The sequence below is a fragment of the Amblyomma mixtum genome, chromosome 7 (genome assembly GCF_055824585.1).
Source record: "Amblyomma mixtum isolate Tamu chromosome 7, ASM5582458v1, whole genome shotgun sequence".
Classification (NCBI taxonomy): Eukaryota; Metazoa; Arthropoda; class Arachnida; order Ixodida; family Ixodidae; genus Amblyomma; species Amblyomma mixtum.
The window spans coordinates 49,844,992-49,871,226 of NC_143018.1; the positions used below are offsets into that span (position 1 = coordinate 49,844,992).

The 26,235-nt window shown below is 46.4% G+C and overlaps 1 protein-coding gene across 2 annotated transcripts in view; it reads left to right on the forward strand.

Moving 5' to 3' along the window:
- The first annotated feature begins 3,882 nt into the window (after window positions 1-3,882).
- Window positions 3,883-26,235, forward strand: part of LOC149336054 (uncharacterized) — a 30,984-nt gene continuing 8,631 nt past the window's right edge. Inside the window, exons 1-5 of one of the 2 annotated variants that reach the window (XM_089552539.1) lie at window positions 3,884-4,631; window positions 9,069-9,224; window positions 15,281-15,370; window positions 22,126-22,317; window positions 24,520-24,612. In XM_089552539.1, coding sequence (XP_089408665.1) covers window positions 4,178-4,631; window positions 9,069-9,224; window positions 15,281-15,370; window positions 22,126-22,317; window positions 24,520-24,612 — 985 coding nt within the window. In that variant the 5' untranslated portion in view covers window positions 3,884-4,177. Of the gene's footprint in view, window positions 4,632-9,068; window positions 9,225-15,280; window positions 15,371-22,125; window positions 22,318-24,519; window positions 24,613-26,235 lie in introns of both variants that reach the window. The other variant, XM_089552540.1, reaches the window with a different exon arrangement.

The window sequence follows — 26,235 nt, forward strand, 5'->3', positions numbered from 1 at the left end:
AAATCTAGCGTATTAGCCGCGTTGGCTGTTATAGTCCCTTGTGAGCACAAATGCACTAACAAGAATACTGAGCGCACATCTAAAAATTCGCGACTTCGAGACGAGAACGGGGACATTAAAGGGGAGTTGGTATCCCATGTTATCTTCGAAAAAATTAGATCGGCAAATAAAACAATACTGAAATAGATCATGGTGCTTTGTTTTTAAGTGTTTCCATAAAAAAGTATGGCAACAGATAAGGAAAGGCTTAGGTGATCGTGATCGAGGAGGTTAGACTGAATTATAGTGCAACAGCTTGAAACAGGTCTTCACATCATTCATATATACTAGAACATTGCAGGAGCCCGGACAAAGCAAAATTACACAAATTACGTTTGAATAGAGATTATGGCAGGAAAGTGGATGAAATATAGCTAAAAGAAGAATTGTGAACCGAAGCAAAGTATGTAATGAGCCAGAAATATGCATATCAAAGAAGACACTGCACTGAGAAAATGGACAGCATGAAATAAATGAGCAGCACAAGTGCAGCGTACAGGCCTTTATCAAAGAATTTATTTTTTGTTTATTTACCACGTCCTGGTAGTGTTAGCTCCATAAAGCATTATCAAAATTACCACAATTTTCAGTTCTATTTGCTTAGGAGAACGTTAGAGCAATAAGACAATAAGAACTTGGCTCATAAATGCACCTCAAATATTGCCATAAATCATCGTACTCTTCGTCCTGGGCCACAAGAACTGGGGCTTCATGAGATAATTATTACGGTGCATTAACGAAAATTTCAACATGCCGTCAGCATGCAAAGATTTTATACTGGCGCTGAAAAAACCGCATTTTTTTAATTTTCGCTGGCAGGAGGGAGTAACTTTCTTGACTGCGCTGCTTTCTTCCTAAGCAAATGAAAGACGTGTATGCCGAGCAAAAACAATTCGAAAATATGTAGCGTAAGATATAACACTAATGCACTGTGAAGCTTGATGCCTTATTGGTCCAGTAGAGTGGAGAGCTGGGCGAGTTAACTGGTTCACGATTGTAGAAAGAAAACCAGCGCAAAAGACGGGGACACAGAACTCGGAACACAGAATACAGGAACACAGAACACAGCGTCGTCCTGTGTTCCTGTTGTGCGTCTCCGTCCTTTGCCCTTGTTTTTTTTTTTCCTTAATTGGCCATGCACTTGTGGCAATTTAAGTGCACTTCCTGTGAATTTTGCACAAAAGTAGTGTATTTTTGCATTCACATTTTTTACACGCTGAGTTGTTTTATCTTTTGGTCACTTCAGAAGGGAGGAGTTAGTATAGAAGTAATTTACTTGGAGAATACAAGGAAATATATCTTGCGATGAATTTTCTCATATTTTAATTCTGCCTGATGGGAATGCATTACGCGCCATACGGTGTTACTCACAACCAAACGCCCAAGGCTCTAAGTTGGGCAAAGCATGTATCATATATGTGGAAGTGCGAATATGGCTGTGGTGCGCTGGGCGTCTTGCATGCACAGCAGGAAGTGATTTGTGTCTATAGACCATCCAGGAGGGCATGTACAAGGACGGGAGGATAGTACAAACGCTAAAAAAAAAAAAGCTAGCTGGGGCTAGAAACGCATTTTTCGTTCTAGCAAGTACCAACGTTGGGGCAAAGCAACCAGTTTTGGGCGCCTTGTAAGAAGAAAGGATGGTTCTGGGAAGCGGAGGCAGGGCTGCGTACGGCGCACCTGAGGTCGCGGGGTCACGGAGTAGCGCTGCAGCAGCACATCGGGAAAAGGTTAAATTCTTCCACTCGCCACTCGCAGCGCACCGCAGAGCCGGCAGCCTTCTCTCTTGTCCGCCTACCCGGCAGGTTCCGGCCGGGGAGACGGACAATAGTCGCGGGCGAGAGCGAAGGAGGGGGGGGGGGGACCACATGAAAGGCATTAGAAGAATGTCACTGGCGCCTCCACTACGGCTCAGCTTGTACTATTCTGGCGCAGTGCTGCGTTTCGCCGTAATCGCTTGTCAGCAAAGTGAACACAGCACCGTGCCTTCCCGTGAATAGTACAAGCAGGGACGTCGCGGCCACATCGGCATTCGCAGTATAGCGCCGCCCTGTCGCTTATTTGCTCGCTTATCCTCTAACAAGTCAAAAAGTCTTCCTGTTGTGGCACGCCATCCATGGCTTACGACACCACGTCTGTCATTCCCCTTCATACTTCAAGCGTTTCTCTTGCTATGGAAGTATTAGCCGTTGCGGCCACCAATTCAAGCAGCGAGAAAAATTTCAGCGCCGCAGGATTCGTAATGAAAGAGCGCCGCTCTTGTTTCGATCAAGCCATCATCAATGAACAACTTGCATATTTAGAGTGATAAATCTATACCTTTATGCGTTGTGTCTTGTGTATGATCCCAAACTGTGATCTGGAATGCGAGGTCAAAATTTGAATGTCATTGAAATAAACTCATTTTCCTGAAATTCTCTTTTTGTGTCGTCGCCGCTTTGCAGGTCGGGCCGAGCACGAGCGTGCTCAGGGTCCTTCAGTGTCGGGCCGGGCTTCCTGTCGGTAGGTTAAGTCCCGGGCCGGGCGCGGGTTCGAAATTGCGGCCCGTGCACAGCTCTATTCAGAAACCTAATCACATTTCCTTTTGTGAAAAAAGAGCTATGTGCAGAGTTTAAATGGTGCAAGTATGAAGCTACAATGAAGTCAATTACCAAACACATCGAAACATCAGTTGTGATGCCTGAAAAAAGATGTACTGCAACATATAAATACTTAAGTCTCGATAAGCAGGAATACTGAAGGGGAATAAAAACAGTTTTCTTTTGTTCGGGCTCACGCACCTGCTACAAACATATTCTTTATACATAGCAATAAAACTTGAAATAACTGTTTAAGAAGCCTTTTGGTCAAAGTATAGCTAAGTATGACTGAAAGGAGTCCGCAAGAAATGCACGGAAGCAGGCATGCAGTGTGACAGCGCAGCGCGACAGGTGCGCTTTTTAATCTCGCGCGCGCACTGAAGAACATGGGTTTATGGTTTATTGGGGTTTTAACGTCGCAAAACGAGTCAGGCTATGAGGGACGCCGTAGTGAAAGGGGTTCGGAAATTTCGACCACCTGGGGTTCTTTAACGTGCACTGACATCGCACAGTACACGGGCCTCTCGAATTTAGCCTACATCGAAATTCGACCACCCCGACCGGGATCGAACCCGCGTCTTTCGGATCAGCGGCCGAGCGCCATAGCCACTGAGCCACCGCGGCGGGTCGAAAGACATGACGGGGACACGCCGAGGAGGCAACGCTGCAGTGCACGCTGCCTCCTCGCCTCTCGGCTCCTCGCGAGCAGCCCCGTCCGCTGACGAGCGGTGGCGGGGGAAAATCTAGGGAAAACATGCCTGTCTCCAACCGGACATGACGTCATTAAATATCACGTGACCTATGACGTCACGCGTATGACGTCATATTTTTTTGACCAATCAGCGTTTCCAGCCTGCCGTCCCGCAAACGCTTGTGTAAAGCATCCCTACAAACAACGCGACACCCGCGGTGCTGTATTGCGTTTAATTGTAGCAATGCGTCAATGTCCATCAATTTTTTAAAATGCTTTTTTATATTTAGGCTAGTGTCGAGTTTCTGCAACTGTATGCAGTTGGTAGTGAACTCATATCTCCCGCCTCTTCCGTCATTTCCGCACCCGTTATTTCTTTTTAAGATTAAGGCCTCTGTTTCGCTCCTGAATCTAAATTAGTTTACAATTTATTTTCTTATTCTACAAATATATGCTAAAGGGAAGTTATTTTGTTGTCAATAAAAATATAAGGTCTTTATTGGTTTCGCTTATCGCTACCAGACTGCGCAACGGGTCAAACATGTGGCGCCCTCTCGCGGTGCACATTGAAAACGCATAACGTTTAAGTTAGGGTTAGTTGGGTTGGTTTAGTTATCGTTAGCGCGTGCTTGCGTAACATGCAAGCGTCGGCGTGTTACCGAGGCATGCCCCATCGCTTGAATGATGCCGAACGCGGCGAGCGAGTCGACCACTTCGCGTCCTCACCACGGCGGACCTAGTTAACCGCACCTAACCAGCACGGTTAGTCGTAAACTATTAGTGGTTAACCGAATGCCTCTCTCAACGCCGGTGACAACCTTAGAAAACCAATCTCCGGACCGCCCAAAGCCTCCGGAACGACGACGACATGGTGCTCAAGTTTACCGTCGAACAGATCGACCTGGTGCGCCGGCTAAAAGACACCGGCATCACGATGAAAGAGATCGGCATCATATACTTCAAGTTGGAGCGGCTGGAGCGCACCATCCGGAGAGGCGCGGAGCAGCGCCGCCCGTCCCCGCCGCACTTCAGCGGTGCTAACGGCGGTGGTTTCGCGGCTCCCAACGGCGTGGTGACTCCGCCGACGACGACGACGACGTCGGGAAGCGTGCAGCAGCAGCAACAGCAGCCGACGTCGAGGAACGAGGACGATGAGTGCTCGTCGAGTTCGGAGAGCTCGTCGGCCGAGTCGCCGGCGCACCAACAGCAGAACGGTTTCCAGCAGGACTGCGCGGTCGTCGGGGGCGCAGATGCGTGCCACAGGTCGTCTACTGCACCGCCGGACACATCGCAGGGCCACTCGAACGCAGTTGTGCCTCGAGGTAGGCTTTTTTTTTCTTCGACCGCGTCCGAGAACGCAGTCGCTGCTTGCTCGTCGAGCCTGCGCGCTGAGCGCGTCTAAGTAGATCAGCTGATGGGTGCGCTTTCAAAACGGCATGGCTTGGGCAACTGCTTCCGCTTCGCGGAAACGAGGGGCATATGTGGATGTTGGAAGCGAGCTTTTTAGTTTCTTTTAATGAGTTTGAAGACTACGATTGGTTGCTCGCTGCTAAGTGGCGTAAGCGAAACTTGCAGTGGCCCTCTAGGGGGTTCGCTTCGGTGGTCGCCCCCGAAGTAATCGTTATTTTATGAAGTAATTTTGAAGTTCGGTGAACCAATCCTTAATCGATATTCGATTCTTTTTAGTTCCACTAGTGAAGGGCATCGCGGTAACCTAGAAACTGTTGCGCAATCAGCGAACGATTGTTATGCGCTATCGTCCGCTGTGGTGAGGTGCGCTCGTATCTCCTCCATGCGATAACTCTGCTCGCGGGCGCGTGCGGTTTAGTCACATATCTTGAAGTGGTTTCTTGCGGCGATTACCTGTAACGCTGCGATTACCTGTAACGAGTTTCAGTCGGCGCGCACGTAGACCTCGAGCGTAAGTGAGCGATTGTGCGTGGTAGAACTTTTTTGCAAGCATTGTTTTAGCTTGGCTTATTGGGAACACCGGGTTCGATTAGAACATGTCAAATGCATGATCAAGATGCTGCGTAACTTGTGGCGTCCTAGAAGCGTGTTTTTTTACTGGTATGTTTGCTTTGCAGTAATTCATTTTCTGATTTCTTTACTATCAAGGTACTGTTCCACAAGCCATTTTTTTCCTGAAAAGACCTGCTTTACTTGCAAACAAATGTTTATTTCAGTATTGCCATTAACTTGAGGTGTTAAGGCATCAATGCCTCAAAATAGTTTAGAATGTATGCATAAAATGACACCTTGTTCTCTGCATAGACATCCGTGCCTCAATGACGTGTATTTTGAATAACCTCTTGTTTAGAGGAACGACATCGTGCCGTATAGCCTTCACATACCACAACAAAAATATGTCAAGCTTGGCATAGAATGGCTAACGTGAAATTGTGTCAACTGTTACCCTTGTTGCACATGGTTAATATATAAATTGCGTTGCTTGGTGAATGAGCCTGCTTTTGTTGTGAGCGGGCCACATAGTTTCATCTTGCCAAAACAGAAGGCACATTTAGGTTCATTACCATTGTTTTCATGTTCATGCAGCCTACCTGAATGAACTCAGTTCATGAATTTTTTATTTCCCTCCACCCTTCTTTTTCCCATTTCCATCCTACAGGTCACTTCATATTCTCAGCTTGTTTTCTCGGGTATACTTTTATGAAGCCTGTGGCTACCAAATTCGACTCATTTAAAACATGCAGCTGTACAGGCAATTGTTCTTGCATGAGGTCGGACATGTGTGAGATAAAGGAGTGGCAAGCGCTGCTTGCTTTTTGACAATGGGATGTCATCTGCCTCATTTTGAATGCAACTTGGATGTCTAAAGCATACCAAATACCACAGAATGCTAACGGCTTCAGTATTTAGGAACCATGCAAGAAAATACAGACAAGGACGTAAACATAGCAGATGGGACAAGGTGCAGTTTTGCCGTGTTCACACTGTTGTCTGTATTTTCTTTCCGTCTTCGACATTTTGTCTTTGTATGAAATACCATCGTGCCAAAAAAAGATCCTTGTTAGTCGTATTTTATTGTGCGGTTGCTACAAATGCATTTTGTTTCAAATCACCAACTTACTCACATGTTGCTCCTGCCTGCTGATGGCTTGTGCTTGCCTGTAAAAGCACCTTGAAGGTTCCTGAATTACCTAAGCTGGCTGTGTCTTGTGGCCGAAGCATCTTTGCATGTAGATGCAGTGCGTCATCTGCTGTAGTATAGTCACATTTTGTCACAATAGCCCTCACCACAGCCTTGTTGTCAGCATCCGTATGTAAGACCACATGTGGGACGCTGCTTTAAAGCCCCGCTGCCTTCAGGACCAACTTTTAGAAGTTGCCAGATATGTGGATCATTCGTTAGCTGTGACGTGGACCGTCAGGGGCATCTTTAAGTTTTGATTTCGACTGAGCAGTTCATGTGGTCACCGCAAGTGAAGTGACAGTTTTTAGACATCCAGATTTCAGTCCTGTGGGTGTTTTTTCTAAGCATATGGTTCTGTGGTGTGCTTTGAAACTTATATGATGAAATGATGAAAGGGTTATGAGCGGGAAAACAACGCAAAACTTGGAACATGGAAAAAAAGTGACAAACATGAGCGCTGTTTGTTCCTTGCTTTTTAAGTCCTGTGTTTTACACTTTTTTTTTCTGTTATAACTATTTCCGACCTAACCAAAACCCCTATGCTTGTTGGTTAGTAGCACCACTTGTTGTTCCATGTGGATGCTACAAGTTCAGAGCCTGCTTTTGTGCGTAGGAAGTAGATGCTAATTTTCATTTTTCCTCATCAATCGATGCTACTTCACGTAAGGTTTTCTCTTATTCATTGTCACACTCTCCGTCAAAGGTATACTGCTCAAGGGCTTGCTTGTGATGCCTGTAGCCTGCCTCGTATGTACCCTCGGCTACCGTAATCTCAAAAGAGCAATGGCTTTGCGTCCTTGATTTTCCCAAACTTTGGACTGTAAGATGTGCTAGGGAGCCCTTCTAAACAGCTTAGAAGCAAGCCCCTACAGCTGCATACTTTTGACGAGGGCTGCACATAAGGGCGGAAACTGAGATGAGGAAAACTTATTGTGCTGAGGTACGGCATTATGTCTTGCCCGCATGCTTTGCAGCTTGCATTTCCTTGCGTCCTGGTGATGGTTATTCCCGCTAGCAGAAAAGAGGCTGAAGTGGTTGTCCGGCATTTGAGAGGCTTACCCAACAGGCATTCGTTTGCGTCCCCAGTGTCTTCATGGACACGCTTAAATTAGGTCAGTGGCTGTACCACTGCGGTTTCCAGTTACAATCTTTGTGCAGTCTTAACAGCAGCAGCGTACATTTAGTCCAGGTGGACGCAAAGCCATCATTATTAGAGGTGGCTTTGTTTTTTCTCTGTTCAGTTTGCTTTTAAGTATTCTTGCTTGCCTTTTGAGTAGCTTACTCGTTGTGCTAAGGTGATACACATGGCTATGGTTCGGTTTGGTTTATGGAGTTTAACATCCCAAAGCGACTAAGGCTATGAGAGACGCCGTAGTGGAGGGCTTCGGAAATTTCGACCACCTGGGGTTCTTTAACGTGCACTGACATCGCACAGTACACGGGCCTCTAGAATTTCTCCTCCAAAGAAATTCAACCGCCGCGGCCGGGATCGAACCCGCGTCTTTCGGGTTAGCAGCCGAGGGCCATAACCACTGAGCCACCGCGGCGGTGCACACAGCCCACTATGGTCATTAGGTTCAGCTTTGAACAAGCCTATGGCCACCTGCATAGCCCACAGTAGCACTGTAATACTTATCATATGTGCACACTCAACAGTTGGTCGGAATATAGTTTGATGCCTCCATTACTATCATAACATCAAAGAAGAAAAATTGTAGGTTTTTATAAACCAGCTTCGTATATGTCAGTCCTGCCATTTGTGACGGACCTGAGGGAAAAGAAAGGGTAACTCTTCGATGGTTTAAGTGCCTAGGAGTTTTTGATGTTATTATCGCTGTTTCTTTTGAGTTCAGGCATTGCCATAGAGTGGTGACTGGGCCCATAGCACTTTGGCACTCTAGATCGTGATCTCGAAATTTCCTTTCTCAGCAGCAGTAGTCGCATTTTAACGTGTAAAGCACATTGTGTACAGTTTCTGTAAATAACACGCATCCTTTAGCAACATCATTTTCAATTTATCATAAACAGCAGTCTTTCACCAGAATCACAAAATGAACAAGGGAGGGGAAAACCTCAGGTTGCTTGAGCCAACGTTTCGACAAGGGGACTTGTCTTCGTCTGGGCAAAGGGTTCATCATTGGCAGGGATTAAATAGGGCCTTCGCTCCAACTAGGAAGGCCCAGGGGGTGGGGAAGGAAAGTGGTGTGAGAGGGGATGCGTGTCCTGACACGCATCCCCTCTCACACCACTTTTCTTCCCCACCCCCGGGGCCTTCCTCCTCGGAGCGAAGGCCCTATTTAATCCCTGCCAATGATGAACGCTTTGCCCAGACGAAGACAAGTCCCCTTGTCGAAACGTTGGCTCAAGCAACCTGAGGTTTTCCCCTCCCTTGTTCATTTTTGTGATTTTGCCAAGGACCATCTACCACACCCTCTCTCTACCATGGACTTCAGTCTTTCACCAGAGGGCATCTTACTGCCATCTGGCCGTATTATTTTTTATTCGTAACCTGAGAATTCAGTGTTGCGGAGGTACTTGTATTGTTGGTTGGGAACATTTCATATTGCATTGACGTGATTTCGTGCATTCGTCTTGTCGGCCGCAGGAGTCCAGGGTCTGGCGTTCCCGAGGCGGCACCACTTCCGCTTCACCGACTCCCAGCTGCAGGTGCTGCGGAGGGCGTTCGAGGCCAACCCGTACCCGGAGGGTGACGAGAGGGACGCCATTGCCAATGAGTGCAACCTCAGTGCACTCAATTCTGGTACGTGGCAACTCTGTGGCTCTTGGCCCGGGTTCTTACTAGATCATCTACAAGTAGCAGCGATGTGAAAGAGAATGCGTGGCCTGCATTCAGGGACCTAGTTTGTGTTTGTTTATGTATTTTACTTCTTAAAGCCGCAGTGAAGAGGAATCTGAACTCGTCTTTTTGCCGCGGGAACTCGATCTACACGTTCTGAGCATTCTTAGTAACTTCACGACTTATTGCCCTGTGTGGTCGATTTCCCTAATTAAATCGGATTAACGTCCGGCTCCCGCCCCTTTTTTTTTTTTAATTCTCGCCGTACGGTGGGCGGAGTCGACCAACGCGTGGAGTGCCTTTCAGCAAGCCCCGTGGAGGCTTGCCGCTCTGCCATCGGCGGAGTAATATGTAGTAATTCGCAGTAGCAAATAGTCCGCGGCTATTTTTATTTCCGCAGGCTTATTTTGCGGCTATATTATCTGCGAATGAAACTATTTATTCATGGAAACCTAAAAGAAACAAAATAAAGAGAAAGCAAAGCCTCCACGGAGCTGGCTGAAAGGCACTCCACGTGTTGGTTGACTCCGCCCACCGTACGGGGAGAATTGGGAGCCGGACGTTAATCTGATTTAATTAGGGAAATCAGCCACACAGGGCAATAGGTCGAAGTTTCTAAGAATGCTCGGAACGTGTAGATCGAATTCCCGCGGCAAAGAGACGAGTTCAGATTCCTCTTCACTCCATCTTTAATGGAACGTGAAGAAACTTTATCAGGGCTGTTCTTCCAGGGGAAAACCGGTTCGTAAAAATCAACAGTTGCTTCTCACTCAGTATTCAGGCAGTTGTCATTGGAGATGTGACAGTCGAGTGTTCCCCCTCATATTGGTTTGATGCCTGCTCTGCAGTCACAAAAAATTGCATTAACATTTAAAAGGGCGCTTCAATGCTTTTATTGGCCACTTTATAGTGCTCATTTTGATCACTCAGCTTCCATTTGTTTGGTGTTTGTTGCATCAGGCCGGTTCATCTGCATTGTTGAAAATACAATGTTACCGTGAGCGTTTTAGGTCTTGAGTTTTTTTACTCTGTTAGCGTGAGAGGAGAGGAGCAGATATTATGTGTGCATCATTACAAATAGAATAAAAGAGGCACAAAGCTGCCGCGGTGGCTCAGTGGTTATGGCGCTTGGCTGCTGACCCGAAAGACGCGGGTTCGATCCCAGTCACGGCAGTCGAATTTCGATGGAAGCGAAATTCTAAACGCCTGTGTACTGTGCAATGTCAGTGCACATTGAAGAACCCCAGGTGATCGAAATTTCCGGAGCCCTTCACTACGGCGTCCCTCATAGCTTGAGTCACTTTGGGACGTTAAACTTCTATAAACCAAACCAAACCAGAAGAGGCACAGCTAGATGACAAATTACTAGCCATTGCTCTGTTACACGCACCTAGATAGGTTCTGACCCCGGTGCCTTCCTGCGTGCAGCACACAAGAACCATCAATAGATGGCGCTACCTACCTAAGTGATGTTCTTATCGAGTGTAAAACTCTTCAGCTCCAAGTCAGCGAGCTCACTTTGAGATTCAAGCTGGCTTGGGATGTGAAAGCAGACAAAGTAGGGTCAGTTTTGAGAAAGCAAAAATGATAAAAGACAAAGAAAATTAGAGTATGGATGACAGAAAGCAAGAAGTTTAGCCAGCGAGTAGACGGGAGGGACATATTGATATTAAAGCACATTAGGATTTGTACCATCAGGGACAAAATTCTCCAGGATGTGTGAAAGTCGATCTGGGTGCTCAGGTGCCACTCCTGCGAACGATCACTTTGTTTCGATATCACACATTAGTACATGTGAATTCGATATTCACCTCAAGTGAGATCTGAAGTTGCGGCTAATAACAGACCTGCTGGCTTCTGTCGATGTTGAAGTGTCCTCGAGACTTTCGTCCCCAGTAGTACCTGTCAACTAGGTAACAGCTGTCATAGCGCTGATATGAAGGGGAAGCTGCTGGTTATCTATAAGCTGTCAGGAACAAAAGGGGTGTATACCACGTGTCGTTTCATGGCTTGCTGCTCTTGCGACGCCTTTCGATGTTTTCACCCAGCTGCAGCGCTATGAATGAAAACTAGCAAACTGACACGCCTCTAGTAGACACTTCTGGAAAACTGCTCACCAGTATAAGTCCAGCCGCAGCTTGAATGGATTGCTCCACTTTTGCTCCGAACAATACCTAACCATCTATGGAGTGCTGCTACCACAACATGCCACATGTCTCTGTCTCCCTGTGCGGAGCAGTGCGGACTCTGACCAGACAACCCTAGTTTCTTAGTTTACTCACTCTGTTCTCAGTCTGCTCCTTCAGCAGGCACATCTCTACCCATCAGTAGTTGCCTGTACCCTTGTAGCCCTGAGCAAAATCAGTCTAGTTAAACCTCGGTTAAAAAACAAATTTCACTGTTTATATCATGCATTGTAGTGCAGTGCTGAGAGAAGGGGGAGCCTCGGAGACCAAAGAAATCTGCGTTGACAAAGAGTGTGGTAGGGCCTCCTCAATGGGACACTGAGGACAAATTGAAGTTGGCAGTAATCAGTAGATTACTGCATTCTAATTGAAAAAAACTGGGGGGGGGGGGAGGGGCCCTTTTTAACCACATTCGTAAATGAGAAAATTCAGTAGCATTCAGGTTGCCCACTATGGTGTGCACGTTCAGTGTCAATGTTCTTGTAATTTTGCCGCCAAAACTTCGGTTCGAACCGGTTCCATTGACCTTACAATGTTATGCATGAGTCATTATCTTTTAGAATGTTCAGGTGCCTTCCAATAGATTATCTATGGGATTACACTGAACCCACCCACTAATCAACCTTAATCCGCCCGCTAATTCCCACTGTACACTTTAACCTATTTTCTTGGGTAAGCTTACTTCCAAAATTTTGGGGATCCTTTCGGAATTCTGGGAGATGGGCCAACTTTTTCAAATTTTGGGGGTCCTCAAATTTTCAAATTTTGCAGTTTCTTATGATTGGTCCACCGGTGGTCACGTGGTGTTGATGATGTCACGACCATCTGAATTGCCTTAGTAGATCACGGGGAGTTCTCACACCATTCCCGGTGCAGTGTTGCAGCAGTTAAACGATGCACCACTGCCCGGGTAGCTAGCTGTATCAAACACAGCCACCGGTGGTGCTTGTGAGACCCAGGTTGCTCTTTCCGGGCTCCTGTAAAGCTTATGCATGGTGCCATGATGGAGAGGTGGCAATTTCATTGAACTTGGTTAACGGTGGACGAGGTTGCGATGTCACAAAGGTCACTTGGCCTCTCTCGACCGATCAGGGAATTTAGTGACAGAGAAGCTGGCGATTTTGTGTGAGGCAACTACCTAAATGCTATCGTATTAAAATACTGCTAGAGTCAAACCTTGTTATAACGAAATGATTTATAACGAAATAATGGGTGTAAAGAAGGAGTGATGATTCCCCTCGAAAGCTCGGTCAGCACGGGCTACAACGAAGCTACGGCTATAACGAAGTAATCGTCGGGCTCCTTAAACTTCATTGTAACGAGGTTCAACTGTATCTTAATCGGGAATGGAGCTTTCATAAGCCTGATAAGGCCAAGAAATGAAATGCAGGGGTCATCATTGCCAACTGATTTTGCATTTAAACTGTGCTGTGTCGACACAGTTCTTTGGGTGCGGATCCAGCTGTTTCCTGTCCATTGCAGTTCTTCGGGTGCACTCACTGAACAGTGGTGATCGCTGAGTCCGTTATAGTGACGACACCACGAGTTTGAATTGAATGGAGGGACAATTTTTAAATGCATAATTTTCTAAGCGATAAATGCATTTTTTGTTTCTGGGCAAACATCAACCACCCAGAAGGAGCCATGGGAGTTTATTTTCACTAAGAACGAAAATTTGATGGCACTGCCCTCAGTGTCTCTTTAATAGACTATCTGTTGAAGGTTTGTTGCATGCTTTCACAAGGGTGGCACACATCTCACATCTTCTGTGGCGGCGGAAGTAACGTGTTTTTGCAAGGCATACTTTTCACCGTGGTTGAAAATGGCAGCTACGTTTGGAACGGTTAAAGCATATCAGTTACAGGGGTGCTGGTGCATGCTCTTGGTGGGCTAGGTTATGCAGTCAGCAAACATGCTTCTGTATAGCAGTAGAGGTGGTCTCTTAAGTTGTTCCTGAAGCAGTTGGTCGAATCGCACTTTTTAACCTTGTTGACTTGTGAATTTCTGACGCAGTAGCTCCACAGCAACTTGTGTCCATATTTCCATTAAGCTGACCTAAGAAACTTCCAATTGCGTGTTATTTGCTTTTTCTTATATAGACAGCTCTGGATTAGTAAATAGCTCGGGTCTTGGATCTTAGTGGCCCGTGCCAAAAGTGAATCAACTCGCAAAACCTGCTCTTTCTGCAGCGTTCTTTACAAAGCTCTTTGGTGGAAATCGAGTGTGGCATACCCTTTTCTGGAGTCAGGTGTGAGTCTTGGAGACTTTTGCAAATGTCTGTGTCAGTTGCGAAAGTTCTCGTATGCTGTGATGTGTAAAAAGGATTGTTGAAAAGTCATGACAGGCTGGTATGTGTCCCTTTCTTTTTAAGGCAGTATAGCGTTGCAAATAGGCACCACTTTATTCCATTGTTCTGTTTCATGTCATTCCGTTGTTGTTGCACAAGGGGATCGATGAAGGCTGTGGCAACATTCCTGTCTGGTGCGAAAGGTGGAGGAGAGCATAAAGTTGTGCCAGTGTTGCTTGCAAAAGGTGCTTTCTCTCTCCAGCTATGCAGCATTTTCTCTTGATAACCGCAGTAGGGCCCCTACTCAAGGAAACGGGGGCAACCAACGTCCACACACTCGAATGACTTTCATTGCATTTGTGGCTGCTGCGCAAAGTTGGCCAGCTGGTCAGCTGTGTGTATTAGTTGTATATAAAAATGTTTACAAAGCAGTGTGCGAGATCGTAGCAGGGAACAAATAATCTGCAGTTCTACGACGCTTGCTGTACTGGCGTGGCTTGCACAGCACTTCAGTTTTTGCATGCCTCAAACCACAGTGATGGCTTAGTGATAGAGCATTCGCCTTTTGCGCAGTAGGAAGTGGCTTCTAATGAGCACAAACATGGCTAGGCCATGAGTTCAACTTTCTTCTTTCTCTTTCTTTCTTTATTGATACTGTCAGCCCTGCGAAGAGCCATTACAGCGGTGGAAACCACAAACAAAAGAAAAAAAAAGCAATTCCAACAAATCAAATAATGGTAACGCGCAAGGTGTGCGGCTACATGTATGAATTAACACTGAATACACAGAACAGCAGCAATGTATGTAATCCATACAGCACACTATGGCACACGCAGACACACAAAAATAAAAAATGGTTGCAAAACTCAAGTGCCCTTATAGATACTTGAAGTACAATGCTAAACACAGAGCAACAAGTGAAAAGCGTAATTTGGTTAGTATACTGCACTTCCAGAATATATAACACTGTCTAAATCATTCAAGAAAGCACTGAGGGAATCAGCCTTAACTAGCAAATCGGGAAGCATGTTCCATTCTCTTCAGAGATGAAATGCTCTGAAGATGTGCGACTTGGTCTCTGACTGGTTACATTGGAGACAAAGATAGCACGTGTCAGGCCTTTCCACTCGAGCTGTTTTCCTTGGACAAAAATGTAAACAAACAAAGACATGGCGAATTTCATGGTGTTCCATTTAGACGTGTGGGTTTCATTAGTCTCACTTCAGTCATGAGGAGGGCTTCGATTTCTGTCTCGAGGCACATTGCTTGATTGGATTGCCTTTCACTTGGTGGGTGCATCTGGGGGAGGATCACTGACTAAACATAGGAAGTTTCCTACAAAATACCCGCAAAATGCGAATGGCACCAAAGTGCTGCAGCTGGCAGGAAACCAGGCCACAGTGCTACCTGTCAGCCTCTTGCAGGCACTGCACGCTGTTGGTGGATATCCAGGGATCTCCTTTTCACCAGTGCAGTTCACCTTTGCAGCTAAGGTGTTGGGGCACGCGCTCATACCGCTCTTGATTTTTGCCTCGTCACTGCTTCAGGTGAGCTGGTCCCCACAGATGTGACCTCCAGCATGGTAAACAACTGGTTCTGCAACCGTCGGAAGGACGCCAGCAAGCTGCTGAAGCACTGTGAGTGCCTCTTAGTTGCAGCTTGAGCAATCCCCAAATGTGGACAGCAAGCGTGCAGAGATTCTTTTGTCTTGTGCAAGTAGTTCTATGCAAGGATAATTGGTTCTTACTGATATCCATATTCTCTCTGCTTGATTATTAAAGGTGCACTGAAGAGGATTCTGAACTTGTCTTTTTGCCACGGGAACTCGATCTACACGTTCCTAGCATTCTTAGAAACTGCGACTTATTGCCCTGTATGGCCGATTTCCCTAATTAAATCGAATTAACGTGCGGCTCCCGCCCTTTTTTTTCAATTCTGCCTCGTATGATGGGTGGAGTCGACCAACGCATGAAGTTCCTTTCAGCCAGCTCCTTGGAGGCTTTGCTTTCGCTTTATTTTGTTTTTTAGGTTTCCATGAATAAATAGTTTCGTTCGCAGATAATGTAGCCGCAAAATAAGCCCGCAGAAATAAAAATACGCCCGGACTATTTGCTACTACGGACTACTACGTATTAATCCGCCGATGGCAGAGCGGCAAGCCGCCACGGGACTGGGTGAGAGGCACTCCACGCGTTGGTCGACTCCGCCCACCGTACGAGGCAGAATTAAAAAAAATGGGCGGGAGCCGGTCGTTAATTCGATTTAATTTGGGAAATCGGCCATACAGGGCAATAAGTCGCAGTTTCTAAGAATGCTACGAACGTGTAGATCGAGTTCCCGCGGCAAAAAGACAAGTTCAGATTCCTCTTCAGTGCACCTTTAAGCACAAAATGATTGTAAGCGACACTTCCCTGCTTTTGAGGAGCAAATTATTTTATGCTGAGCCACTCCGGTGGCTCAGTGGTAAAGGCGTTCATCTGCTGACCCGAAAAACGCGGGTTCGATCCCACCCATGGCAGTTGCATTTCGATGGAGGTGAAATGCTAGAGGCTCATGTACTCTGCGACGTCAGTGCACGTTAAAGAGCCCCAGATATTCTAAATTTTCCGGAGCCCTCCACTACGGCAACCCTCGCAGCCTGAGTCACTTTTGGACGTTAATCTTCCTAAACCATATCTTAATGCTGGAACAAACTTCGCAACAGAACTTAATCGTATTGAACACATGGCTTCAGAGCCTGAACTGGTGTTTCAGGCAGTGTGCAGTTGAGCTGGGATGAGGGCTGGGAGACTTTAATAGGGGTGTAGCACTGTGAATTTTATATTGCATCAGGTGGTGTTAGGTGTCCATTCATACTAAAGTGCCTTAATGCCAATCTGATAGCCTCTGTTCAGTGTGGCGACATTTTGTGCCATTTTTGGATGGTACTGAAGTTTCAGCTACTGCATTTAATTGGGGAAGGTGGCATTTTTGGCTCCATGGGCCAAAATGTTGTATAGTGCTGGTGCCAGACATTGGAGTCATACTTCAGGGATGTGTGTAGGAATTCTTTTTTTTTGAGTCCAAGAGAGGCATCTGAGCAGTGGATGTCACCGCCCTGAATGGAGCTGGTGGCATTGAGGTATCCCGCAATAGACAGTATGCGAAACTGCTTGGAGGTCTGGCAGCAGTGCACCCATATCTTCAGGTCGCCATCTTGGTTCAGATGTGCATGTGCATTGTTTGCTAGTCAGGACAGCAGCTTGGGCATGTTGGTTATTCATTTGTGATGGAACAGCGCAAAACACCAGGACAAGAGACAAGCGCTGACTTACAACTGGTTTTTATTTCGAAGAAACACTGCTTCTTATACCTTCTTCACCCTCTCAAAAAACACATGCGTCACAACCATATCGTTCAAGCGTCCAAAAAAAAACATAAAACAAATAATCACAGAGATTTATTTTTAACATGTCAAATTCTTTCTTTATCAAAGCAACAGACGGCGTGCTGACACAATCGTCGTGTAGACTCGCTATCGAAGCTGCCTCGATTATTTCCCGGACCAACTGGTCTTTGTGATTAGCCAAAGCTTTACATATTTGGAAAACCGGTGCAGAACTAGCTGAAGGGCAATCTCTGCAATGGATTCCCAGGTTCCTGCAAGCTTGCTCGAAATTATTTTTGTGTTCTAGTAGCCTTTCATTCATGCACCTGCCAGTCTGCCCAATATATTGTTTACCGCATGTCACTGGCAAAGAATAAACAAGGCCTTCGGTGCACTCCACAAAGGGGGTTCGATGCTTTATCGTGCATCCCTGCTTCTTTTTGGTCGGGTTGGAGTTGACTCGTCTGCACAGACTTTTGAGTTTATTAGGAGCAATCATCACTACATTCACGCCAGCTTTTCGACCTATGCCTTTCAGGCGATGGGAAACATTGTGAAGATACGGAATTGCTACTACCAGCCTCCTTTCTTTCTGTTTCTGTGCCTCATCTTGCTGCTCGGGCCTAGCCTGCATCAGGTGCTTTTTTCATCTGCTTGGCAACAGATACCAACAGGTGCGAGGGGTAACCCGAGTTGCCAAGCCGTTCCGCCTGGCGAAGAAAGCTCACTTTCATTTTGTGAACACAGGACTTCCTCAAGGCATTTGTGAGGCACAAGTTCACAATAGCCCTCTTGGTCAGCTTAGAGTGAGCTGATTGGAAGGGCATTGGCGCTTTCTCCCCTCTGGGCTCATAGGTTTTTAGACCTGAGACTTGAGTTCGCTAGAGGGCATGCCTGCTGGGCCTATGAGCCCAGAGGGGAGAAAGCGCCAATGCCCTTCCAATCAGCTCACTCTAAGCTGACCAAGAGGGCTATTGTGAACTTGTGCCTCACAAATGCCTTGAGGAAGTCCTGTGTTCACAAAATGAAAGTGAGCTTTCTTCGCCAGGCGGAACGGCTTGGCAACTCGGGTTACCCCTCGCACCTGTTGGTATCTGTTGCCAAGCAGATGAAAAAAGCACCTGATGCAGGCTAGGCCCGAGCAGCAAGGTGAGGCACAGAAACAGAAAGAAAGGAGGCTGGTAGTAGCAATTCCGTATCTTCACAATGTTTCCCATCGCCTGAAAGGCATAGGTCGAAAAGCTGGCGTGAATGTAGTGATGATTGCTCCTAATAAACTCAAAAGTCTGTGCAGACGAGTCAACTCCAACCCGACCAAAAAGAAGCAGGGATGCACGATAAAGCATCGAACCCCCTTTGTGGAGTGCACCGAAGGCCTTGTTTATTCTTTGCCAGTGACATGCGGTAAACAATATATTGGGCAGGCTGGCAGGTGCATGAATGAAAGGCTACTAGAACACAAAAATAATTTCGAGCAAGCTTGCAGGAACCTGGGAATCCATTGCAGAGATTGCCCTTCAGCTAGTTCTGCACCGGTTTTCCAAATATGTAAAGCTTTGGCTAATCACAAAGACCAGCTAGTCCGGGAAATAATCGAGGCAGCTTCGATAGCGAGTCTACACGACGATTGTGTCAGCACGCCGTCTGTTGCTTTGATAAAGAAAGAATTTGACATGTTAAAAATGTGATTATAAATCTCTGTGATTATTTGTTTTATGTTTTTTTTTGGACGCTTGAACGATATGGTTGTGACGCATGTGTTTTTTGAGAGGGTGAAGAAGGTATAAGAAGCAGTGTTTCTTCGAAATAGAAACCAGTTGTAAGTCAGCGCTTGTCTCTTGTCCCGGTGTTTTGCGCTGTTCCATCACAATTATTTGCTAGTGTTCTCTTTTGGTATCGGTGGAGCTGTTATGAACTTTATGAGTAGAACTTCGAAATCCAAGTTTCAGCCTCTGCACTGATTGTACAGCTGGTCTTAACTTTTACCAAACATAGGTCCTTTCTTGTCATTTAGTCAGGGCCAGCATGCTTCTACCACGTCCTCTGTTTAGCTTGAAGCTTGGCTTTGAAGATGGCAAGAATTGGCACCGGGAAATGTGTAGAAAAGTTGAACTCTGTGCCGTTGTCGTTTTAATGCGTGTATTTAGGCATCATTTCAAGTGTTGCGCGCTATCATTGCTGTTTTTTTTTTCTAAGTGCGCGAAGATTCGCCTGGCATGATAGCGAGTGGTTATTTTCTAGGGCGTGCGTGTATGTTTTGGTCTGGAGCAACTTCTGTGGTGCTGCATAGTTTCATGCGCTCCGGTGTTAGCAGCTGCATGCACAGCAGTGTAATCGCACACAACACATGGCCAATGCCATCCCTTTAACTATAATATGCGATGCACATCCACGCTTTTGACTGGCACAGTTGCCAGTGTTGATTTTCACTGTCTTAGCTCCTGGCACGACGACTTAAACGAGGCAGAAAATAATTGTAGCAGACATTGCACAGTTAAAAGTCGATATTAACAAGGGGAACTCGGGCATATATTGCTTACAATATTGCAAGCGAAGACGCAGTTTTTATTTTTAGATTTCCTACTTGCGATGGCCTTCCCTGTTGCCATAAAAAGTGCGCTTAAATACAGAAGGAGTGTTCGTTTTTTTTAACAAACTTGTATCACGTGGATATTGATTGTTGGAAGCCTGAAGAAGTAAAACATTTGCATACCAGAATTTATGTGTAGTGTATATTACATCACAAGGACGCATTAATGCGCATAATGTGCAAGTGATCGCACGACATAAGAGGTGTTACAGTGCCTGGTACCTTGTGACAGCTGCACGGTCAAGAGAGTTTTGCTAGCACTTCTAAAAAATAGCTGAACACAGGAGAAACTCAACAGCTGAACATGTAGAGAACTAAACTGTAATTGGCACATGGTTGTTTGAGTGTACTGTAGTGTATGTCACGGCTTGACTGATCAAGGTTTGTAGCTGGAGCTCACCAAGTTCGCATGGCCACAATTTGTTGGTAAATTAATGAAAGCGCTTTTTTGCGGCCAGACCACATGCTTGAGCAGCACCTGCTTACGTTGAATGAAGAATATTTGCTCTCTCTAATTCGCTGCTCAGGTGCATGTTGATATGTTTACGTCCGATCAATCATCCGCTGCTGAAGAGTTACTAAATGCTTGAAATTGGCTCTTCTTCTAATGAGAGACTACACATAGTCTGGTCCACATTGTAATTTGAAAACAAATCTCCTATTAAGCTTTATGAATAATCAGCTTAGCAAGCAAAAGTTGTGAACAGATCAGCAGGCTTATACAGGGTGTCCACGCTAACTTTAGCCAAGGGTTAAAAAATAAAATATGTGAGGTAGGCCAGGGAAACCACTTATATATATCTACCAACCGGCTTGCGCATCATAGGCAATTTTTGTTTTGCAATTAATTAATTAGCAATTAAGATAATTTTTCTAAATGCGTAAATGTTGACTTTAGACAGCAAATGTGAATATAGCAAAGTTGGAGAGCACCTTCAGAAACCCCCATTCCATTTATTTGCGATAAAGAAAACCTCACGTGTATCTTTTTTCCGAGCTCCAAAGAAAGCTCGCGAAATACAAAAAAATCACGTGACTAGCGCATTCGCGCGCCACGACTGTGCTGCTCTCAACCGTGGCTTGAGTGAACGAAATCAGCTGCTGGCAAGGCGCGATGACCTCAATGCGCCGGCAGGCCGATATGTCAATGATGGTTGCGGCGCCCGCGCCAGCCAGTCTGCAAGCGTGACGGTGCAAGTTGCAGTGGACGCGCCGGGCATTGTGAGCTATGACATGGCCAAAGGTGGCAAACACAAATGCGACGAAACCCGCCGCGGTGGCTCAGTGGTTACGGCGATCGGCTGCTGACCCGAAAGACGCGGGTTCAATCCCGGCCGCGGCGGCTGAATTTCTTGAAGGTGAAATTCTAGAGGCCCGTGTGCTGTGCGATGTCAGTGCACGTTAAAGAACCCCAGGTGGTCGAAATTTCCGGAGCCCTCCACTACGGCGTCTCTCATAGCCTCAGTCGCTTTGGGACGTTAAACCCCAATAAACCAAACCAAACAAATGCGACGAGTTTTATTCGCCACGGAGAGGCAAAAGAAGATAGGCAAGTATTTTACTTATCTTCTTTTGCCTCTCAGTGGCCAATAAAACTCGTCGAATTTGTGTAAATGCGGCTTGGTGCATGTAACGTTGAGTGCATTCTGGACAACTTCGCTACTTGCTTAATTGGAACATCTATAGTTGCACACTTATAATTGAAATATTCATGAACACCTCAATACGTAACTAGAAGATACATTTCTGAGACATCTGTGCATTCACTAGACGCGCGCCATCTGCTGGACCATCACCGTACATTGTGTGTTGGGGTTCCAGTGCATGCCACATGAGGGCGCTACGACTGCACGCCATGCATGAAGGAAGTTCATTGGAAACTTACTTCGCTAGTCACTTAATTGGGATAGCTGTAATTTACATGCTCGTAATTAAATTATTTATGCACGCCTCAGTACGTATTTCGAATATACGTTTCTTGTACCGTCTTTGTCAAAAGTAACCAGGCTGCATGGTTCGCTTCTAGCTTGTATAATAGAGTCCTTGTGGCTTTCCTAAAGATGGAAAGGTGTTGGAAAGTAAGAAGACCCCTAGTCCTTACCATTAACGACCATTTCAGCTTCTGGGAAGCTGTACGAGCTAGAAGCAAACCATGCAGCCTGGTTATTTTTGACAAAGACTGTACATCTGTGCATTCACTAGACGTGCCTTCATTCACTTCCAAGAGTCAAACAGTCGTGGCAGAGTGGAAGCGTCCTCGTCTCGTATTGCCTTGCCTGAACATACCCCGGCAGAACACATGTGCATGCTGGTTCACCCAGTGATCTTAACAGGAATAGTGTGAAGCTGTCCACGTAGTTGTGATAGCTGTTCCCAGCAGTCTCTCAACTGGAGTGTTTCCCCCTCCCCCTTTCTCTCTCTTGGTTCTCGAGCAGCCTCTCCCAGCAGCGACATGACCAGGCTGCCCCAGGACGCCCTCAAGCGGCTGACGAAGCAGCGCGAGCGCTTCACCTTCGTCAAGGGCCACCTGGAGATCCTGGAGAGGCACTACCAGCGGAACCCCTACCCGAGCCAGAGCGACAAGGAGCGGGTCGTCGAGGAGTGCAACTCCTACTCCATGGAGAGCGGTGGGTCTCCTTCTTCCCCTCTGCTCTGCAGTGGCCCTCATGAAAGGACATTGTCTGCCGAGAATGCGGAAACCAGTAGCCGGGATCATTTTGAGCAGTTACGTTTGTCTCAGATAAAAAGCTAGTCAGTGAAGCGAATGAAATTTGCCTGTGAAACATTCAGTGAATGTGCAGCCATCGGCATGTTGTTCGAAAGGTCGTAGAAATGACAGTGGCCAGGGTACAGCTGTCGCTGTTTATTTGCACTGGAAAAGGTGGAAGATTCTTTTTTATCTTTTAATTGTTTTTATCTATCTGTCATCACAGCAGGTTACATTTTCAGGTCTGCAGAAATTTTTTGCTTTGAAAGTGCTGGTATAAAAGGAAACGCATGAGCCTGTGCCAATGTGGGCTTATGTGGGCTTACCATATGCTTATTGCTGTTCTTAATGGGACGCTGAGGACAATGCTATTGAAATATTGTCCCTAGCAAAATTGATTCTATGGCTCTTTTTGGCTGTGTTAATGTTTGTCTGGCAGCAAAAGGAGCTGAGGAAATTGAATTTTAAAGTTTTCCCAGTGCTCGATTCAGACTTCCAATGTCCACCCACACCAAGGAGGACTGGTTGCCGCTGTATTGAAGCGAATGGCATTGAATGGCCTTTGGGATCTGTGCTGAAAATTCGTTGTCGACACACTCAGTTTACTTGCAAAATCTCCCAGTCATGGGGGCGACTATATTTCGTTCTTTGGTCGTTTCCAAGGTATAAAAGCTCCATTCTTGGTGAGATTGGTTTCTAAAATGCTGTAGTCTATCGAAACAGTTCCAGCTTCGATTTTACCTCAGTGTCCCTTCAATGTTGGAGGCATGCCTTGTCATGCTTGCTTGCTATGTAGTAGTTCTCAAAATGGCCTGGTAGTTCTGCATACTGATGGGCTCATTTGCTTTGTGGTGCTGTCTGTAGTGGTGGAAGCACTGTTCTTGAAAGTGTTACTGGCCGTCGCAGTGGCTCAGTGGTTATGGTGCTCGGCTGCTGACCCGAAAGACGTGGGTTCGATCCCGGCTGCGGCGGTCGAATTTCTTTGGAGGAGAAATTCTAGAGGCCCGTGTGCTGTGCGATGTCAGTGCACGTTAAAGAACCTCAGGATGGTCGAAATTTCCGGAGCCCTTCACTACGGCGTCTCTCATAGCCTTAGTCGCTTTGGGACGTTAAACCCCATAAAACCAAAACCAACCAAAGTGTTACTGTTTTAGAGTGCAGCTCCAAGGCATCATTTCCTGGCTTGCAAGTTGTCATCGTCGTTGGTGTAACCGGCTGAGCTGTAGCAAAGTGAAATGCACAGCGAAGGGTGAAAGTAGGGTGAGAATGGAAAGGCAAAGAAGGGGGTAGCGACAGAAAAGAGAAAGGCTGAAGCGTAAGGTGGAAAGTGGAGGAGGAGGTTTGGGGGGGGGGGGGGGGGGGGGGGGTAGGGTAGGCGAGAGGGGGGTCGCATTCAATTTGGGCCTGCTGCTGTGTAATGACTTCCTAAACATGTTTACGGATAGCCGTAATGCTTAGAACGGGCACGGCAATCACCTGCGCTTGAGCGACTGCAGTGGATGCGATAGTGGGCAGATACCCCCTGCAACCCCTCCTTTTCAGGTGGAACAGATTGGATGGTTTGTGAAAAAATGGCAAACTGCCTCGCACGAGTCAGGCGATTCCTTGCGCAAAGATTGTGGGCCCCTTAACTGTCGCACAGGTGTGTGGCTGATTATGTTAGAAGTAGCGTAAGATCTTCCAGAAAACTGCTAGTTGCAACTTGAGACAGCCATGAATTGTCAGTCGAACTGTAAACTAGCACGTGCATGGGCATCTAGGAGTGCTGTTTGTGGAGTCCACACCATTTACAACAAAAACCCATGTGCTTGTTCCAAAGGAAGATGCCTCCTTTGTGGCTTCAGCGTTCCTCTTTGAAGCAAACAGGCAAGCTACAGGGCCTGTATTAGCAGGTGCTCAAATGTTCCCTTTAGTGTCACCTCCTCTTGTACATGTGCTTTAAGGGAAGCACGATTTATTCCTTCTAAACAAACAGTGTTGCTGGCAGGTTGAAACCTGCCCAGTGTGACAGTGATGGAATGAAGCACCTGCACACGTGGAAACAAAAACCGTCATTTTGTGTGTATTGAGAGCCTCTGAAAGGTGAAGCAATCCTCACCCTCGGTTTTCTATCTGCCTGCAGGTTCAAGCCGGTGTGGTTTCATGACAATAACCAACGTGAGCAACTGGTTTGCGAACCGTCGCAAAAGGGAGTTCCATCGGACGGTTCAGACACGTACGTACCATCTTTTGTTGACCTTAACACTGTGGAGATTGAAGAGCACGAGTACTCAGGATGGTGGACTCTGCCCTCACACCTGGCATATTAGTGCAGTAAACAGTTAAAATGGCTTGGAGCCAGTTGCACAGTGGCGCCATCGAATGGTTGGAAAAGGAACTAGGTTATCATGTAAAGCTAGCATTCTGTACCTACCTGGTGCTTCCATTGCATGCTCCTGCACAGAGTTACTCTAGGTGCTCCGCAGGAGTCAGAAGTTATGCATCTGTTTTCTTCGTGCCGCTCACCTCTATTGGCCATTTGTGATCACGCCACTCCAAAGCTTCCACGTGTCGCAGAGAAGCCAATTCCTTTGCATCGCTTGGCACTCAGGTACAGTGGAAGCCGTTGAATCGGGTACTGTTTTTGTGCTTTGCACACTTTTTTTTTTTTTTTTGCCCCGGTGCACAGTTCAGTGACACAGTTATTTTCCTGTTTAGTATAGGCAGTTTTTATGATTAGCCTTCTCTTGTCGTCGAAAATAAAGCTTTAGTGACTTGCAGCATTTCCAACAGATGGCGCCACTTTGTTCATGTGGCAAGTATTTCATCGAGATCTTGTTGAGATAGGCCTTTGTGCAGGCAACCCTCTAGTAACTGGCTCGCTCACTTAATGTGATAATACTTTTGGCTTGCAGTGAAGTGCATTCAAGAGCCAAAAATACGCAGATAGGATCAGCACTGAACTGTTTCATTGAGCATGGCTTCTGCATATACAGAATAGCGGCTTACCCTTATATCACGGATGTTTTTTTAAAGCTTGATGGCAGAGTTTTGTAACTTTGCTTCGTTAGGGAATATGTGCAGTAACCCTACTCTTACGCCAGCCTTCCTGCTCGTTTCTTATCTGTCGTTATCCGGTTGTACAGTCAGTAAGCGGCATGAATCAGCCGACATGAGTTAGTAGTATCCTAACTGAAATCAAGAAACGCAGTTATGCGGGGCATGTAATCCATAGGACTGATTAGCACTAGTACAGTAAGCACTGGCTTGGCTTCTGAAGGTTGTGGGGTTTGACTTCCGCTGCCGGCTAGATGTCCCCCGGTTCCAACAAATAGGTACAAGACATTCGTCAGCCTGGTGTTGGCTTTCCGGCCCGTACGGCTTGGAAAAGAAGCCTTCACTTTCAAGTCCCGTCCCTGTCTTCCTCTGAGAAAATGGGCCAAAATGGCCGAAAGATGGGGAAATGCTGCCATAGGTGGCAGAGTTGTGCGGAGAGATGGGATTAGGATTGGGTGGGGTGATTAGAGGTTTGCTTGTTGGGCCGTGGACTTAATGCAGTCGATGGTGATTAGTCCATGTGCATGCAGAGGCGTGTTCACCACTGCAGATGTTGCTGTCTGTCTCAAAATGATGCCGACTTGCACGGAGGGATCGCTTTAGCAGCAGCCATGTTCTGTACAACTATCAGCATAAGTAAGGTATCCCCCTCTTGTTGCAAATTGAATTTGTGCCTCCATGTGACCATTTGTTGATGCTGTTTATTAGTAGTCATTTATTTCCTAAATAATGGTGTAAGCACCAAGCATTGCTTACAGTACTATAGTCTGATGGACGTGAAGCAGCATAACGGCACGTGGCC